Raw genomic sequence first — 19,322 nt, 5'->3', positions numbered from 1 at the left:
TTTAAAATTTTGTGACATGTCATTTTTCTAACGGTCAGTTATATGCCAAACACCGAACCAAAGTGCATTTCTCCGCCAGCAGCGGGTTGTCACTTCTTTAAAGATGAACTGAAATATTCAATCCCATTAGAAGCCAAGTTCGGGATTTTCCTTTCACGATTGGCGCTTTTACTCGTGATAGTATAACCTTGTTGTTACGTGTAATTACGTATTAGTTTCATCCACTAAATTGGCAAATTTATCACCAGATTTTTAAAGTGTTAGCCAAATGAGATCTACTTGAAATTTTTTTTAGCCAAATCAATACTTCTTGCCAAAATGTGGTAATTTGTTCTCTTTCACTATCAAGTCAACATTTTATGGGGAAGGTGCACACAATGCGTTCTGTTTACTACGTGATCGTATCGTTTTTATTCGTTGTCGTTTTAATCAGATTACATATTGATCAATGAAACAGGGCAATATTTTTTGAGTTATTTTAAAATCTCATCGAAACACACACACACACACAGTCATGTGTAATAAACTTCAAAGAAGATTGCAAAAATGGTAGCTTGACGAAGGTGACTTGTGAAAACACAGAATAATAACAACGCTTCGATCAGAAACTTTCAATCAAACTTTTGTATTTGTATAGTCATTTTATGAGAATTGGCATGTTCAAAATAATTAGTGGTTTCTCTCTCGGATATTTTCTATTGATTATTCATCGAGTCACATTTTTATACCGATTTCTGCATGTTGCAATGACGGTTTTTCATTTCCTTTTGACTGCGATTGATTTTTATCGCGATGAAATATTAATAAATTTTTACTTTATCTTTTCACAAGAAAGATTTGGACTACTTTGAGACTTTTATTCCAGCCTACATGATTCGCGCAGAACTGGGTCATTTTTTTAAAATGAAGGTTTATTCAGGGGCGTATTTATTCGATTGGACTTCGATTTTTGTAGCGCAAGAACCAATTAGGTTAAACTGCGCCAAAACAAATGACCAATTGAAAATAATTGTGCTTGTCATGTCAGGAAAGGAGGCACTTGCCCTGGGACCCCCTCTCAACGAAAGACGGACTTCAGGATTTTGCCGCCCCGGTACCCTTATATGTGTATTTCGTTCCTTAATTTTTTTCCGAAAAATCACGATTACCCTCCCTCCTGCTTCTCCATTTTCGAAATTTGAGAATTTTTTATCACCATGTCTTTACTGTCTATTGCTCCAAATATGGTTTTGAGTAGAGCAGCGGTTCTCAACCCTTTTTGACTCGCGGAGGAGCCCCTGGAGAGTGCTCAAGGAACCCGCGGAAGTTCTCCGCGGAGCACCGGTTGAGAACCGCTGGAGTGGAGCCTACTGTTTCATACGCGCATTCATAACATAAATGAGATGCCGTAAAAAGTTTAAACTGTAATTATTAAACTGTAATCATGACAATATTTGTAACTGTGATCGATTTCATTCATTATGTTTGTCGTGTTACTCAGTTTTGATTGTGTTGCACAATTTCAATCAAAAAGCTGTGATGCCACATGTAAATCTTCCAGAACTTCTGGATTCGAACTGGGAAAAAAAAATCTAATCTTAAAAATTTTGGAAATGATTTATTCATTTAAGGGCCGTCATGACTTCTGAAGTCGAATTTTCAAACATGACTTTAAAAAATCGCGTGAAAATCAGATGCAAAATATTTCTTGTCAATCGGGTTAATTTTTTTTTTTGAAAATAAAATCAAAAATTAATGAACTATAGTGTAAATGTGAACAAGAAAAGACGCTTATATATATACGGGGTGATTATAAAAAAAAACTATCCCGACATATGGGCCCCTAACTATCATACCATTCACAGAAACTGAATGAAATTTTGGCATAAGGTATTTTGAGGTATGCGCTCAAGAATATGGAAAACAACAGTGTCACTCTAACAGTCACGGTTACAGTGAGAAAATTTCGAAAATATCAAATGGCAACACCAAGTTTTTTGTATTGGAATGCGATCTCCATTGTGAAAAACCCTAAATAGCGTTGGAATGGCACCTGTAGCACGAAAATCCCCGGAGCTAGGCAAGGAAAAAGGACTTTGCCGTGCACCAGAGCATTAATGTTCGTTTCATTCGTCACACCGTTTCTTCGGCTGATTAGTTTCCCAGCCTGATTAGTCCTCCACAAGGTCATGTGGAAAAAACACAATAAAATGCTTTATTTTATGCTGCCTCTCTGTCCTTATTGGTTGTCCTCACTTTTAGCCTATCTACCGCCGGTGATTTTCAGGCTACAGTTGCCGTTCGAACGCTATTTAGGGTTTTTCACAATGGAGATCACATTCCAATACAAAAAACTTGGTGTTGCCATTTGATATTTTCGAAATTTTCTCACTGTAACCGTAACTATTAGAGTGACACTGTTGTTTTCCATATCATTCTTGAGCGCATACCTGAAAATACCTTATGCCAAAATTTCATGTTTCAAGTTTCTGTGAATGGTATGATAGTTAGGGGCCCATATGTCGGGATAGTTTTTTTATAATCACTCTGTATATATATATATATATACTACACACACCAAAAATTATGAAATTTTGCAGAAATATTTATATGGCATTTTTCAGCGAGATGAATCTCGAACTTCGATGTTTGATCATCCGTTAGAATTTTACGAATTTTAAAGTTTGAAAAAATGTATAAATTTTCAAAAATATGAGAAAATATTCAATATTTGTTTCAAAAAATATTAGGGTTAACTTCGAAATCCGAAGTTCATTTTACTAAACATGGCGAATAACACATTTGAGCAAAATTTCAGAATTTCCGGGGTGGCAGTAGCTTTTTCTTAATCTCATGGATGAACTCAAAAACATCTGCAACCTTATAAAATCGTAATAATTAACACCCACTTAAAAATTTGAAAAGTGTGCACACAAACAACAAAGAAACTGGTTTACTTTCTCGATTGCATAGGGTTATATTATTGTGCAGTTTAAAAAAAACGCCAAGTTATACATTTGGTGAATTTGGCCGGATTTTTAAGTGACGTCATCAATTATTAAAGCCTTATAACTCATTAATTATGGGTCGGATCGACCTTCAAACCCCCACCCCGTCATCAAATCCGAAACCCCCCTCCCCCGATGCTGAGGTAATACTTGAATGACCCCTTTTGGAATCTGGTAACTCTGCCAATGCATTAAACTGAATTTTATTACTCTGCTAATGAATAGCAATTTTTCGTAGCAAATAAATGCACAAAAGCACATTTTCTGATGGTACTAACGATGCCGATTTATGAAAAGATGACAAAAATAGTATAAATTCTATATGACACGTGATGATAATGCTGCTGCCTCTCGTATAACGATATCCCTCTACGCCATATTTTTTCTTGTCCACTGAGTATCGTTATATCGAGGTTTCTCTGTAATTTATTGTAAAATTGTTTCCTATTTTAATTCAGGGATTAATTTTTTTATCTGTGAGGTTTCCTCAGTTAGGAATTTTTTTTCCCAATTATTGATTTTGAATTTACTTTTTCTATAATTCAATTATTAAGTTATTTTTTCTCAATAAATTTTCCACAACTCAAGAGAATTCAATTCAATAATTTTTATTTTTTCAGAATTATTTCTCTCATTAACTTATTTCTAAAAAGGGTGCTCTAGTATTCAAAAGGGTGCCTCATAAATTCGTAAATAGTTCAAAATTAGTTAAAAATTCATAAATATTGAAGAAATTTGTGTTTTTTTAGATGCGGTTTGCAAAAAGGTAAAAATCAGTTCGATCTTTTGTCTATAATGGGCACTGCACAAAAGCAAATCATTGGAAATATGCAAAGTAGAGTCCTCAGGGATCCCACTCAAAAAATTAGGAAAAAGAACTAAAGAGTAGGAAAAGGGAGGGTACCCCCCCCCCCCAACATAATCATAATTTAAAAAAATCCATAATTTTTTTTTTTCATACTAATATTTCAGTATCTTGTAAGATTGACTAGAGCCAAAGCAAAATGAAAGAAATTACTTCTAAACCAGACATGCATCTCATCCATATTCTTCTGCGGAACTTCTAACGAATTGGTACATGTTGGAATGTGTGTGTCTGTGTTCTGAACCTAACGTAAAGTTTGTTTCTGTGTAATGCTTGTTATGTGTAGTGCTGCCACCTGTCTGAAAGAAATGATTTGGTTACAAAAACAATTTTTGGCTAAGGGGTCATTCAAGTATTACGTCAGCATCGAAGGGAGAGAGGGGGTTTCGGATTTGCTGACATGGGGAGGGGGGTTTGAAGGTTACCTACGTCATCAACCACCCCTTTTTGAAGATATGAAATATTCTAAGCTGCTGACGGGGGGGAGGGTCAGTGTTTTGCTATAAAATTCCTTCAATTTTATTGAATTTTTAAACTATTCAAGAATTTGAGATACCCTTTATTTCACTAATACTTGAAATTATCGATAAAAAGTTTATTTTAACATTTCTGTGATTTTCTAGTATTTTTGGAGACTGAATTTTCCCTTCCAAAATATGTACAGTCAGCCCCCCGTATTCGCGGCTTGTTTTTCATTTATTGGAATTTTTATTTTCATTTTTTGCAACATTCAAAAATTGTCATTCATGTGTTTTTTTTTACAAAATTTGAGTTGTGCATGTTTAGGATGGCTCGCTAATGACATTACTGTCATCACTAGAGCCGTGGCAGCTCCCAAGACAGAAACAGTCACCTCGGGTTGGATTAACCTTTGGCCACAATGTGCGCTAAAGGGCACAACCATTTCCACAGCGCCAACTGAAGAGACTATAGAGGACATTGTCACGTTAGCGAAACAGGTGGGTGGAGAAGGGTTCAATAATATGGATATATAGAAGTCGAACAACTAATTAATAGCAGTTCAAAGGGCATTGGCTGAGGAGGAATTAATGCAGTTGACTGATCATGAAACTGAAGCGGTACCAGATGAAGATCAAAATAAAGAAGTAAAAGACAAGTTGACCATGAGTAACAGCGGGAGGGCTTCGCACGTTCAAATCAGCAATAGATTGTTTTCATGGCATAGATCCCTCTATGGTACGCTCTTCACATGTAGAAAAATTGGTAGAGGAAGTCTTGTCAATCATACATATTCCAACATACTTGATGATATAAAGAAGAAACGGCAAACAGAAATCACACAATGTTCTTTCAGAAAAAAATCTCTACAACCTCTCTTAAATTCCCTTATACCCTGCTATTCTCATGCTGTTCAATAAACGAGATATACAAAAAAACCTATAGTTTCGGTTATTCGTGGATTTCCGTATTCGCGGTCACCCCTGGAACGAACCCCCCCCCCCCCCCCCCCGCGAATACGGGGGCCGGCTGTATATGAAGTCGGTCCAACACCTAAAGTGGTGGAACAATTTTGACAACCTTCCCCACTCACAAAATTCTTACAATGATCATTTCAAAATCTCAAATGTATAAAATGAATGCCTGGAAAACACTTGTTTTAAATACAGCATAGCACGAAGTGCTGCTGTCCGGTCTTGTGGGCAACGTGCTGGACTCACTGTCAGGACGCTGTTTGCTGTACAATGGTGGTTCGCTGAAGTTAAGTTTTCTCAAGTTTGAGGCACAAATGAAGAGCCAGTCTCCCATTTGAAAAAGTTTTTCACAGAGAGCTACAACATAATTGCTAGAGTCTCGGTTACATAAAAATGCATATATAAGTGCACATGTATATTTTGACCTTTTTCAGTATTAACACATACAAATAAAATGTAAGAATTTTCAGAATAAGTGCATATTTTTCAATTTTTACGAAAGCTCACAATCACATTTTTATAATTTTTCAAATGAATGTTTCTCATTATGTACCCAACAGCAGTTTTTTTTTTCCCGCACATGAACAATGATCGGCAGTGAAGTGTTTTTATCCCACCTATATAAAAGATAAACATTTAGATAGAGCATGTTAGCATGGCCTTTATCTCATCAACCGTCGTCATATAGGTACGATTTCAATTTAAAAAAGTGCTCGAAAGCTGTTCAAAAATTACTTTGTACCAGTTTTGAGAGTGAAAAGACAGTGTGTAACAAAATTTTTATACGGTTCCCATGCTTTAATTTCTAGTTAGACGCCTTATTTGCAGCCTTTACTCCTTTACTCCAGATGACAACCTAGATGTAGCATTTAAAATTGTCTTCGCCCCCACCCCCCGTTTAAATTTTTGACCGGGGTCATTTTTCAGTTTTTGTATAACGAACGAATTGCTATACAAAGGTTTTTAACAGCTGAATGATGCGAAGATGAATTTAGGAGAGAGAAAATTCAACTGCTTCTGCGGGAAATCGAACCCACATTCTCTTATTTGTTGAGTGAGTGCCCTAGACCACAAAGGCAATGAATAACTGAATCTTTCCTTACAACTTGTGTGCACTGAACAGGAGCATACATTGATGGTTGGATCTAACTCATGCCAGAGCTCTCAGTTGCTGACACTACCACCAGATGGTCACTTGTCTAAGAATGATATTGAAAACCTTCGTATGAATAGCGGAGAGTAACATTATCCTACGATAAGTCGCTATCTGGTGGCAGTGTCAGCAATTGCGAGCTTTGGCCTGAACTAGATCTGACCGTCCATGTATGGTCCTGTTCAATGCACGAGCTCTAAAGAGAGATATTTGTTGCCTTTGTGGTCTATAATCAGGGTTGTTTGGTTTTAACCAAGCGGTTTTTAAATCACATAAAAAAGTGGCCTAAGTATAATTTTTTTCTCTCTGAAAAATATCATATTGGTTCATTAGCAGACAAAATGATTAATTCTTACATTTTCTATGCTTAGGGTACATTCTGATGGTATATTTTTAAATGGTATAAGATGATATACAAGTGGTTTTTTTCAAAAATCTCATAAAAGTGGCTGAATATAAATTATCTCTCATACTAAATATTTTAGTTGCTGAAAATTATATACTGTATCACAATTTGTCATTCTTACAACATTTTCTAACTTTGCGCTACATTCTGAATCTTAAGCAAATTCATGAATGAGGACTGCATCATACATGTGGTGGCGGTGTATATTTATATCTAGGCTTTTTTTTTCTTTACAAAGCAGCAACAGTAATGACTTCACTGTCATGCTAAGGGCAGCTGCTCCTAAAGGACAAAGACCAGTACTAGTAGTGGTTACATTTACCTCAGACATTTTCATTCCATAGGAAGCAGCACATCTCGTGCTGGTGGCAATATACAGTACAAAACATTTTAACCCTTAGTTAATCAAAGTTCTATCGTACAGTAGTAAAAGCCTGAAATTGGCCAGTTTATGAAGTGTCCTGTCCAAATAATTTTCAGTTAGAAATTCCTTGGAATATGGACTGGCTCACCATTTCGTTAGGATGTACAGTAGTGATTTATGAAAAACAATCAACTATATATTATAATTATAATTAATAGGGTGATTATAATTAAAGTTCTGATTCTAAAACATGAATAACAACTGCTCCAAGTCATCTCTGGAATCATCCCAAAGCCCAAAAGTACCATCCACATATCTCCTGTAAAATGAAAAGGGCACAACGTTCAATAGCTTCCGATCAAACTCATCCATATATGTCTCACAAAATCGGAGAGATGGGATTTCCCATTGCTATCCCATCTGTCTGGGTGTAAAACCTATCATCAAAACTGAAAGCTGTTTGTGAGACACATGTGAATGTGAGATTGCATATATCCTCTACTTCAAGCTGTAAGAAATTGTGTTTTTTAAGACGTCGTTATAGGCATAGAATACTACCAGTTATGGGAATATTAGTGAGCATTGAGACTACGCCAAAAGATGACACGTTAAGCTGTTTGGGTTCAACTGTACGTATGATATAAGCGAAGCTGATGAATTTCTGTTTCATTTGATTTAGTGAGTGGTGAGAGAATGGGAACAAGGAATTTAGCGAGGTTATATGAAGCTGTACCTATGTTAGAGACTACAGGATGGAGAGATAATGTGGGTTTGTGCACTTGGGATAAACCATAAATTCGTGAGGAAATGGCGTTTGATGGAATAACGTTCTTTTTTACACAACTGGGAAGAAAGACTTGATTTTACCACCTCTTTCAGTTTTGTCAAATAGGAATCGGATGGATCTATCTTCAATTCTTTATATGGGCCACTTGAAATGTGTGATACCATTAACTCAGAGTATTGCTCTTTAGGCATTACCACAATTTGATCCCCTTTATCTGCTCTAGAAATCATATTCTTGTCACTTTGTAGTTTCTTAATGCTTTCACATTCGAGGCGATTGTAAATGCATTGGGAATTTTTTAGTATTTCCTGGGGTATTTGCCTCATTCGTTAACAATTTTTTGAATATTACTAGGCAAAGTCATTTACTCTTACGTATTCCTGTGTATGCTGAAATAATAGATGCTGATTACCAATTCCCCTATAAAATATATGAAATCAATAAAGGGGGGTCCTAAACATTTTTGGTGCTTAGAAGTTATTGAGACATACCTGGTAAGGATGGCCCTGTTCGCAGGCCATGGCAAAAAGCTCTGAGGGAGACAAACGTGGCCTACAGGCCATGCACACAAGACCCCCTGAGTTACAGAGTTGAAAACATTATGCGAATCGATTAGCTACAAAAGAAATCTATACTAAAATTATTTTTTATAATTTAAGACATCGACAGAAAGTGCCTAATGAGAAATAGCTGATCATTTAATTTAGGGCAATTTATTTTTACATCAGTATTTCCTTACATCATGCGAAAATGCATAACTGGTGATATAGAACAAAACATTTTCGATTTTAAAGACAAATATACATGATCAATTCCAAATTTGAGAGGGAAGGGAAAAAAAGAAGTCAACAAGGCTTGACAGGGAAACTTTTTTTGTCAAAGATGACTCATCCATAGTTAAAAACGTAAAATATATAAATGAGCAGAAAATATTTCCACAAACGAAGGCATTTTTTTTTCTAAAACAGGTAACACTCTATAACATGAAAAATTTCTTCCCCCGCTAAATCTTACATACATATAAAAATACTCCTCTTACAGATAATTTACATCAAATTCAACAAGCGATTCATAAAAATATAAGTACAAGAAAATTTAAGCATCATTTTATATACATAAGTTATAGCTTGTGGTGATATTTACATGTCTCGATAAATCTTTTCAGAAATCCATGATTTTTTTTTTAAATATATGATTTATTAAATCAGTTCAAATCATCACTAAGTTCAGACACATCTCAGTCATTATTTGACGAGTGAAACATGAAAATTCATGATTTCACTCTCATTCATTTTGTGTCTTCATTGAGATGCAACGTCTTGAAGGTAATTTCTGGCCAACGATCTCAACTCTTGCAAAGCATAATCTTCTGGCATAGGCAGGTTTTTGATGTGAGGCGCGAGCTGGTAAGTGCATGGCAGAGAACCAGCTCTGGCAGCCTGCAGATTGTACACAGCTTGAAGCAGAGTTGCTGTCTTCTTTGCCATCTCAGACTGACATAGCCTACACAAAATTTAAAAATATATATATATATATAACAAAAGAGCTAAGTACATGTGATGCGGAACAACTATAGTATCATCTCTTTTGACAATTTTTCTTTAGTGAGAAAAATGCTAGAAAGCATGATAAGTCTCCAAGAGTGAAATGGAGTCATACCTTTGTACGTCTTTCTTGCTAAAGAAAAAAAAATACAAACACATAACAAACATAAATATTTGGTTGTTTAAAAAAAAGGATAAAAAGGAACAAAAAAAAAAAAAAAAAAAAAACCATTCGTGGACTAAATAAGGGATGAAGGAGATCGTAAGATCTGTCCAGGGAATTTGTTAGTGTTAGGAGACATCCATGCCCGAACCGGGATTCAAACCCAGACCTGCACAGTTAGAAGCTAGCTCCCTAACCACTAGACTGCCAGGCAGCAAACATCCTAGACAAAATAAGGAATCCAAATTAAAAATAATAAAAAAAACCAGGACTCTTAAATAATACAATGGTCAAGACAAAAAAAGGTTCACTGGAGATTTGGTCAAAAACAGTCTCTGGGTTCAAAAAATCATGATTACGGGATGAAAACTATAATAGCTAGTATGCGAAAAAATTAAAAATGGAAATACCAACTTACAACCTGAGAGAAATAAATCCTAAACAAATATTACAACCAGATAACTGAATGTAACATATCAAGTGCCAACAAGCTAGAAAGAACATTTATTATTTATTTATTTATACAATATTGATTGGCCGAGGCCTATACAAGAGGATGCAGAATTATATATGGCAAAAGTGTCGATTGATGGTACGAGAGAATTTGGAAATCGTAGTGCAATCTACAATATTTGATGGTAGGTTGTTCCAGTCGATAATAATTCTTGGGGAAAAAGCTAAATTTGTGACAATCTGAAGAGGCAAAGATGGGCTGTAATTTTTTGGAATGATTGAGTCTAACAGAGAAATGTGAAGGTTGGATTAGAATATTGGATGTGTCAATATTAAAAACCCCCATGGAGGATTTTGTAAAGAAAAGTTAAACGAGAGATAAGTCGAAGAGAGGAGAGAGGTTGGATATTGAGTTGTCGCTTGAGTTCTGTTATGGAGATAGATGAAGACCAACAGTTAAAAATGAAACGAGTGGACTTATTTTGGAAAGATTCTAATTTGTCTATGTTGGTTTGCGTGTGGGGGTCCCAGGCTTCACAGGCATAGGAGAGGGCAGGGAGAATATATGTTTGATAGCACAAGTGACGAACATGACAAGTGGAGTATTTTAGGTTACGGCGAAGAAAAAACAGTTTTTGGAGACATTTATTAAAGATATAATCAATGTGAAGGTTCCAGCGGAGATCGGAAGAGATTATAATGCCCAGGTATTTATATTGGAAAAACCTCAGAGATCAAAGAGTCGTTTATAGAATAGGGGAATTCGTGAGGGATTCTTTTACGGGTCACTTTCATAAAAACAGTTTTTGAGAAATTGGGGGGTAATTCCCAGGTTGATGCAGCAGTTTATGGAGTCGGGTAGATCATTTATGTAAATTAAAAATAATAATGGCGAGAGGACCGAGCCCTGGGGTGTGCCAGATTTGACATGAAGAAAAGGGGAGTTCTGGCTCTTGTATGAGACAAACTGGCTACGGTTAATAAGGAAGGCCTCCACCCATTTCAGCAATTGAACATATAGTCCAAGGTTGGCAATTAAGTTTTAGTAGAAGTTTATTATGGGGCACCCTGTCAAATGCTTCGGAAAAACCTACGAAAATGATGTCGGATTGGAGGTTTTTATCAATGGAGTCTGTTAAGTCATGTATGAAAAGTGTTAATTGGGTAGATACAGATAACGATGATCAAAATCCATGTTGGTTAGGGAAGAAAAAGTTAATCGAATCGAGGTGGGTACGGATATTCTTGGCAATTATGTGTTCTAAGAGCTTGCAGCAAGAGGAGGTGATTGCAATAGGTTGAATATTTGAAGTTGAGAGGGTGGGAGAGAGAGAGCCAGATTTATGGATGGGAATTATCTTATTAATTTTCCAGTCATTGGGTAGGTTAGAAGTATTCAGTGAGACGTTGAATATAATGAGGAGATAGTTGCAAATTTCATTGGCACAGAATTTTAGGATATGATTGGGGATCCCATCTGGGGTGAAGGATCAGAGGAAAAAACAGAAGAGAAGGCCCGGTTAAATTTGGAGGCAAAATTGAGGGGAGAGGTTAGATCAGAGTTGAAAGTTTTGAGCGAGGAGGTACCTGCTGATTTGGGGCAAAGAAAATTCCAAAATTTTGAGGGATTTGTTTTGAGATAGGAAAGCAATGAGTGGGATAGGTAGTTGGATTTGTGGCGAGAAATAAGGTTTTTGAGATTATGGGTGGACATCGAGATTTTGTTTCTGAGAGTAGAGGAGTCGTTAAATTTGAGTTTAGAGACGTCACGTCGAATTTTTCTTTTGAGATGGATAATGTCACGGTTGATCCAAGGGTTAAAGAAGCTTTTGGTAGGAACAGTGGCTTTAGTGGAACAGTAGAACATTAAAAAAAAGTCGCCACAGAAAAAAAGGGATTATAATATAGCTGTTCCCATTTAATGCTTTGAATACAAAAAACTCAATGGCTTGAAACAATTATTATTGTTCTATATTATTATTCTATATTCTAATTAAAAAGTTCTACACTTCCCAATACCTGCTATTCCACAATGAAATGTTTGTTAAATTTATTTGCAAAATGATTTAAATTCTGAATACTTCAAATGCAGAATTTAAATTGCAGAATTCAATAAACAAATACATATAGATCTCAATTCCCAGACTCGCAAAAGCCAGTAATTTATCACATGATTAAATACTTGCATTTTACACCGAAGAACACGTGATACAAATAAAAAGGAAAACTAGGGATTTTTTGGACTGCATAAGGTGGCCATATGACCTGTTTTCCTGAGGTGTGATCCCTATTATATATATTAACCAGTCATCTGGCCAATTAATTTCTCCTTTTTTAAAAGTTTGAAGCTTATAAAATATATTTTCCTGATTAAAATTTTTTATGAGTAAACTGAAACTAACATCACCTTTTTAACTGTGTTTTTAAATCACTAAGAAAAATTTATAACAATTGAAATAATTGTCAATTACTTTCAAAACTTGAAATTGGATCAAAAATCTGCATGGCATCATTATGCTGTCAGAGCCAGATGACTGGTTAAATATAAAAATGTCTCATTATGTTTTGTATTTTTAACAAAGCCTACTTCAAATTTTTATCCTTCACTGAAATTACTTCGCCAACTTATAAACCAAAATTATGGCTATAGATATGAACATTGTATCTGGCACGTCATAATTAACGTTTTTTGTATTCATTTTAATCCACTATGATTTGCAGTAGAGCTTTTATCTTCCGCCATGGGCAATTTCTCTGTAATTTTAGCAATAATTTGTAACTTTGCTCACTTATGGCATCGTATTTGGCGACAATTGTTGATTTCTTGTGTACTTGAAAAAAAGTCTGAATTCCACATATTTTTCCTCAGAAAACATGATCAGCCTAAGGCTGGGCACAGACCGGTTAGACATAGCTAGACAAGACAACTTTAGACAAGCTAAGTCAATGTTGTGCACATTGGTTTGTATGATGCAATGCACACCGGTTGACAAATTGAAATATTGTGTCATACAAATCAACATGAATAAAAATGACACCTTGTCTAAGGCTGTCTTGTCTGGTCTAGCTGGTGTGAGCCCAGCCTAAGATTGCAAGGGATTAAAGCAGGGTTGGGTTTTCGACATGACAAGAGCCAAAAACTGGTTTAAACTGTCAAAAACTGGTTTAAATCTTCAAAAACCTAAATGAATGCTTTTGGACAATATTTCGAACATATTTTCGTTGATAAGATGATGATAAACTTACTTTTTTGTGTATTAAGATTTATTTTTAAACACTAACTTATTACAATAATCAAAACAGATTAATTATAATTTGCAAATTTGAATTTCTCGACACACAGTCTAGAACAGATAATATATAATTTTATAGTCCATTTTGTCGATTATCTGTTTCAGTTTACTAATGGTCATATTCACACGCAGAGTTTAACTGTAATCACAGTTAAACTCTGTGAATATGTCTGTAAGCGAAATAGATCTGTTTATTAAAAATATATGTGATAGGAGATCACAGGGTTAGGTTTTTGGCCTCAGAAACTTAATCAGTATTAAAACAGTCCAAAACCTATTGTCAATGTTATCATTCTTACTTTTGTACTTAAAATAAGTTATAGGAGCTTTTCTTGAGCATCATATGCAATCAGCACTGCTAAATTAAAGAACATTTTAGCCCTACAATTTAGTATTTTTATGGCTAGCAATATTCTTATGTTATACACAATAAGGATATCATTTTAAATACGAGTGATTATCTAATTATCTAGATAATAATGACAGAAATCAACATTACATATATAGTGTAAAAGAAGTTTTTAAACACCTATGTATTATGAAAAGATTACAACTGATGGTTTATATCAATACATATATACAAGCAGTTGAAGAAATTTTGGAAGGTCAAGAATCTCGTTTTGAATTCAGAAATATCAAATAGTTCCATAGTTTTTCCTTCAGCTTTCATGTTATGCTCTATTCAAATTGCATATTTTACAAGAAAAAAAATCCACATGTATTATCCAAAATAATTCTTTAGAGAGCAGAACACTATTTTACAACACAGATGGCAGTGGCGCCTATAGCACGTGAAACTTTTTTTTCCTTCTTTCAGTCGATCACTACCTTTAAAAAAAGGGGTCATTCAAGTATTACGTCAGCATAGAGAGGGGGGGGGGGGGGGAGGTGGTTTTGGATTTGCTGACTTTTGATGACAAGGGGGAGAGGGTTTGAAGGTTGCTTACATCATCTACCACCCTTTTTGAAGATATGAAATATTCTAAGCTGCTGACAAGGGGGTAAGTGTTTTGCTGACAAGGGAAGGGGTCAAAAATGGCTAAAAATCTGCTTACATAATTTGAATAGCCCCAAAGTGGTTTTACTACTTTGTATACCGTATTGCATTGATATACACGCAGATTTTTGAAGATATTTGTTTCCCCTTAATGAGGGGCTGTGTACAGGATTTTTGAAGAGAAATTCCAAATTTTCTATTCCCCTGCGGATTTTCTCCCCTCTGTTACATATTGGAAATTACAGTACTTTCACAGCTATTTGCTGACATTCAAAGACAGCGGTCTATATGGCATAAATTCACCTTGTTCTTACAATATTGTGAATGTACATTTTCTGAAAAATCAAAGGATTTGGAATGCCTGTTCAAAGTGTAAAACATTTTCCGAGGTCGTTCAGGAAAAAAAAAACAAAAAAAAAAAACATGTGAATTTGTAAAAACTCTACCTTGAATATCCAGTTTTGTCATCTGCTGTGGTAGTCACAGCATCTCATCAAAAAAATCACTGTACACAGAATCGGCTTATGAAGGGGCAGAAGGATTTCGTCCAGAGAAATTGAGCATCACTAATGCTCAAAAAAAATTTTAAATTAACATAGTATAAAAAACTCCAAAATTTAAATTTTCTACAAAAACAATTTTAATTTTTCATTTTCTTTGGGGGGGGGGAGCCGGGCCTTCGTACCCCAGATTTTGCCTTTGGTGAAAATTTGGGTTTGAAACCCGTGATTGTGCAGTGGTAATCAGCTAAAAATATGATTTTCTAATGTTTTCCAATTTTGAGTTGTGGCTCTAGATAGATGGCACAACCTACTGAACACAAAACACACTAAATGCTAGGCACACACAAGCACACTTAACTTTCACCAACACAAATCTGACATTGCTCCAATATTCAGGTGTGAAAATATGTGGCAGTTAAATGCAACAGATCAGAGTGGTGGACCATCTCAGGGAGGGAAAAAATAAAATTCTACCAGGAAATCACTTCGCAAATATTTATATGAAATCCTTGCTCCTGTGAATAGGAAGATAAGTGTCTGAGAGAGTGTGTACTGAGAGAAGAGAATCTCATTTGCTTTAAATTTAAATCAGAAGATATTGAAAGAGCTAAGATTTTTTTAAAGAAATGAAAAATCAATCAGAAGGAAATTTATAGATTGATTTATTAGTAAATATATAAATGTGTGCCTCTCCAACTTTTAATTACAGTGGATCCTGCTTATAACGTTTTTCAAAAAACATTCATAAAAGAACGTAAGCAGGAAAACACTTTAAACGGGAAATCTTAATAAGAATTATGTATAGAGTTGGGACCATGAACATCAGTTTTTCTAAGTGGAAAAATATTCTAAATGAGAACATTGTAAGTGGGATCAACTGAATATTTCGTTTAGATTCGTTATGTGCTATATTCCATACGTTAAATTCTCAGTGTTAATGGGCTTCTTTGCAAGCTTTTCCTACTAGTAGACAATAAAAGTAATTTTTTATAGATTAGCCTTTGGATTAATTAGCCGTTAGATCTAACCTTTGGATAGATTGTGTTTTTATAAATGAATTCTTTATTCACAAATTGGATTCACAATACCTCCTCCTACCCAGAACATGGCCCACTGCTCTGTTTCAAGGAAGAGATATAAGCAAGTGATCAAAGACCTGGGGCATGCTGGAAAAAAATTCAGAGATACCAGTGCAGACGTGCCAACTTTTAGAATCCAGAAATTCTGAGATTCTCCCGACGGGGGGTTCCCCTGGCACTCACGCTCGATCCAAAAAAAAAAAAAAATTCACAAAACAAATTTCCAATTTTTTTTTCTTTCAATCAATTAAGAAAAAGTTTCACCCCCCCCCCCCCCCGGCAAGGTAGGTTCTGCATTGCCCTCCCAAGCAGAATATAATTCCATGTCAGTCTTTCCATGCAGAACCGAGAAATCACATCTACATACTGTTCATAAAACATTTTTTTTTCCCTTTAAACACAGGTGTTTCCTTTAGTGGATGCTATCAGTGATTGATAATCTATGATTATGAACTCTTAAAAGCTTTATATAGCTTAAAACTTTTATATTTTCTTTCTGAAGACATATTTAATCAGAGGAAACAATTAAAAACTTCAAAATGCAAAGCTGCTGACGGAAAAATTTGTGTTTACAGCAACAATAACGATTATACAGGAATTTCGGCAACCGAAGTCATGCCCTGATAAATGATTGCCAATAAACGCTACGTAAACAAAGTCACATCTTCACCAGTTGCTTGAATGCGGTCACCAAGACTTTTTTTACAGCTGCTCGATGGAAATGACCATGGCTGTCCTCTATGGGTGTTTTCCTTAACCCTCTGGCTGCTCATCCCGTGATTTCCAAGGGCAACTCAAATGTAGCAAAATCTGCTCATCCCGTTTAACCACTGAAATTAATTATATACAGTATTAGATGTTTAATTTACGTTTGGCCAACAGATGTCGTTAGTTGTTCACTAAATTGTGGCATTTGAAGGCACGTGGTATTACCGCTCAAACTTCACTTTTTGAATGAAAAAAAATACACAATTTTTGAAGCAATTTCGGTCCACAAATTGAGCAGTCGGAGGGTTAACAACGACGGCAGTTATTGACGTCATTACGACGTGAAAGCTTGTATAAAATCTAATTTTCTGCCATAATCCGGAAAAATTTCAACAAATCCAGAGAGCGGGACAAAGGATGAAAAATCCGGAGTCTTCCGTGTAAACCTGGAGAGTTGGCAGGTCTGTCAGTGAATTATGGGGGGAAGGGGGACCCAGGTAAATTACAGTACAGCGGCATCTGTTACAATCATATTAAGTATTTATTCTTTGTATAGCATAGTGACTTAAACATTACATGCAATGAATGTGTATATTTTTCAACAGGAAATTTTATATTGAAAAGCAATATTTAAGGTTTTTGACAGTTTTCAACAGAGGTTTTTTTACATAACAGTTTGTCAAAAAGTGTCATTCGTCGATTTTTATATAGAGAGACACGAGAAAAAAAAGAAGGAAAAATCTGGTTTCTGACTGGAAGACTTCAGAGTAAATCATAAGCATTAGCACCTATGCAAGTACATCACAAAAATATATATGTCCATTAATATTTTTTAAGATATCTTCACACACATCTGTCATGGCTTGTCTCTGTCTCATGCGAGTTCAAAAAAATATTCTTCTTCCCTCTACTATTTCCGGCTGCTACACTTATTAGCAGTGGAGGGAAGAATATTCTTTGAACTGATACGAAATGAACGCCATGACAGATGTGTGCAAGATACCTTTACACAGTCAAACTCGGTTGTAATAAGAGGAACCTCAGTTATAACATCAATAACACTGATCTAGATGGGGAATTTTTCTTATACGTAAATATCTTTTTCTAAAGGTTTATGATGTGGGAAATTCAAATCTGAAATCATAAATTTGCTATCAGGCACAGTTCTTTATTTATTCAACAATCTATGTCTAATTTAACTGAAATACAATAGTTATATACAAACAATTGCAGCCAGACATAAAAATTACTAAGTGTAAGCAAGGGAAATGAATTTTTCTTCCTTACTTTGAAAAGAACAACATGTTTTGCAATGCTGTTTGGGGCTTAATGAATGCTTTGGAATTAAAATAAGAGTCACAGGAATGGAGACTTTTTATAGGCGCCTCAAAATATAAGCTAAAACCTGGGAAAATAAAAAATCTAGGTGGCAGAAAAAATTTTTAGAGGGGGGGGGGCACAATTTTTTTTACCCAAAGAAAAAAAAGTCAAAAATAATGCATAGGCGCCAATTCCAACACTCAAAAAATCTGTAGTTTGAAACTGTAGTAGTGGAAAGGGGTTTCACTGCCAAAAAAAGCATATCATACAAACAAAAGGTAAAATTGGAAAATTTTCGGGGTAACCGAATGACCTATTTTGCTCTGGGCATATTCCCATATTTTCCCATAATTTTGGCCATCCTAACCTTTTGAATTTAAAAATCACTGTTTCTTCCTGTATTTTCAGCAAGGCTTTCTCAACAAATCTTTATTTTTTACTGAAATCAAGTTCATTATGACTGAATATTCATCTCACATATTTGTCATGTTTAAATGTTTTTTTGGTTTTTTTCATATTTGTGGAATTAATTTTAATCCACTGATTTGCAATAGCACTTCATTTCCCACCATTGGCAATTTTTTTGTTGTTGACGATTTAAGCAATAATTAGAAGTATTGTAATAATTTTAATAATGGAAGCATTTTCCTTGAACAAATATGGTCATTTTGATATTATAAGGACTGAGGGATTTTCTTCTGGGATTTTTTATTTTGGCAAAACACAATTTGAGAATTTTTCTATAAAGATATGAAAAATCAGAAGAATCTGGTTCCTGACTGGATAATTTTCATAAGATTAAAAAAATTAGCATTGGCACCTAGGATAATGCTTCTTTTGATTTTTTCAGGACATAGTGACCCTCTTTCACATATGCAGATATGCTGCTATAAATTCCTAACATTTTTTGCTGCTCTCAGCCTGCAATCCACAAACAATCCACGTTTCTCTTATGAATTGAATGGTGTCACTATCCCAGATGCAACTAGGGTGATGGATTTGGGAATTCTCATTATTTAGCGGCTTAGGTTTTCTGAACGTTGTTCAGCAGTGGTCAAAAAAATGAATAGAATTCGCTGTTTCATTTTCAAAAAGGTCTTCGGGTTCTCCAAAAGTCATTCTTCTACTTTTCCGAGGCTTGGTTCGTTCTGGATAGGAGTATGCTGTAAGCTTTTGGAGACCATACCTACAGAGTGACATAGACTTGGTTGAAGGGGTGCAGAGAGAGGAGCTATGTGTGTCCTTATTGGCACACAGGGCTTGAGTT

At 35.2% G+C, this 19,322-nt stretch overlaps 1 protein-coding gene across 2 annotated transcripts in view; it reads right to left on the bottom strand.

Moving 5' to 3' along the window:
* Nucleotides 1–8,668: 8,668 nt before the first annotated feature.
* Nucleotides 8,669–19,322, bottom strand: part of Nup98-96 (nuclear pore complex protein Nup98-96) — a 164,590-nt gene continuing 153,936 nt past the window's right edge. For both annotated transcript variants that reach the window (XM_089249609.1, XM_089249608.1), the window contains exon 38: nucleotides 8,669–9,498. In XM_089249609.1, coding sequence (XP_089105735.1) covers nucleotides 9,297–9,498 — 202 coding nt within the window. In that variant the 3' untranslated portion in view covers nucleotides 8,669–9,296. The remainder of the gene's footprint in view (nucleotides 9,499–19,322) is intronic.

The sequence above is a fragment of the Pholcus phalangioides genome, unplaced genomic scaffold (genome assembly GCF_987345545.1).
Source record: "Pholcus phalangioides strain wild (caught in Gottingen) unplaced genomic scaffold, Ppha-v1.0 ptg000022l_1, whole genome shotgun sequence".
Taxonomy (NCBI): domain Eukaryota; kingdom Metazoa; phylum Arthropoda; class Arachnida; order Araneae; family Pholcidae; genus Pholcus; species Pholcus phalangioides.
Note: the sequence above shows the minus strand (reverse complement) of the source record. Positions and strands in the feature narration are given on the sequence as shown.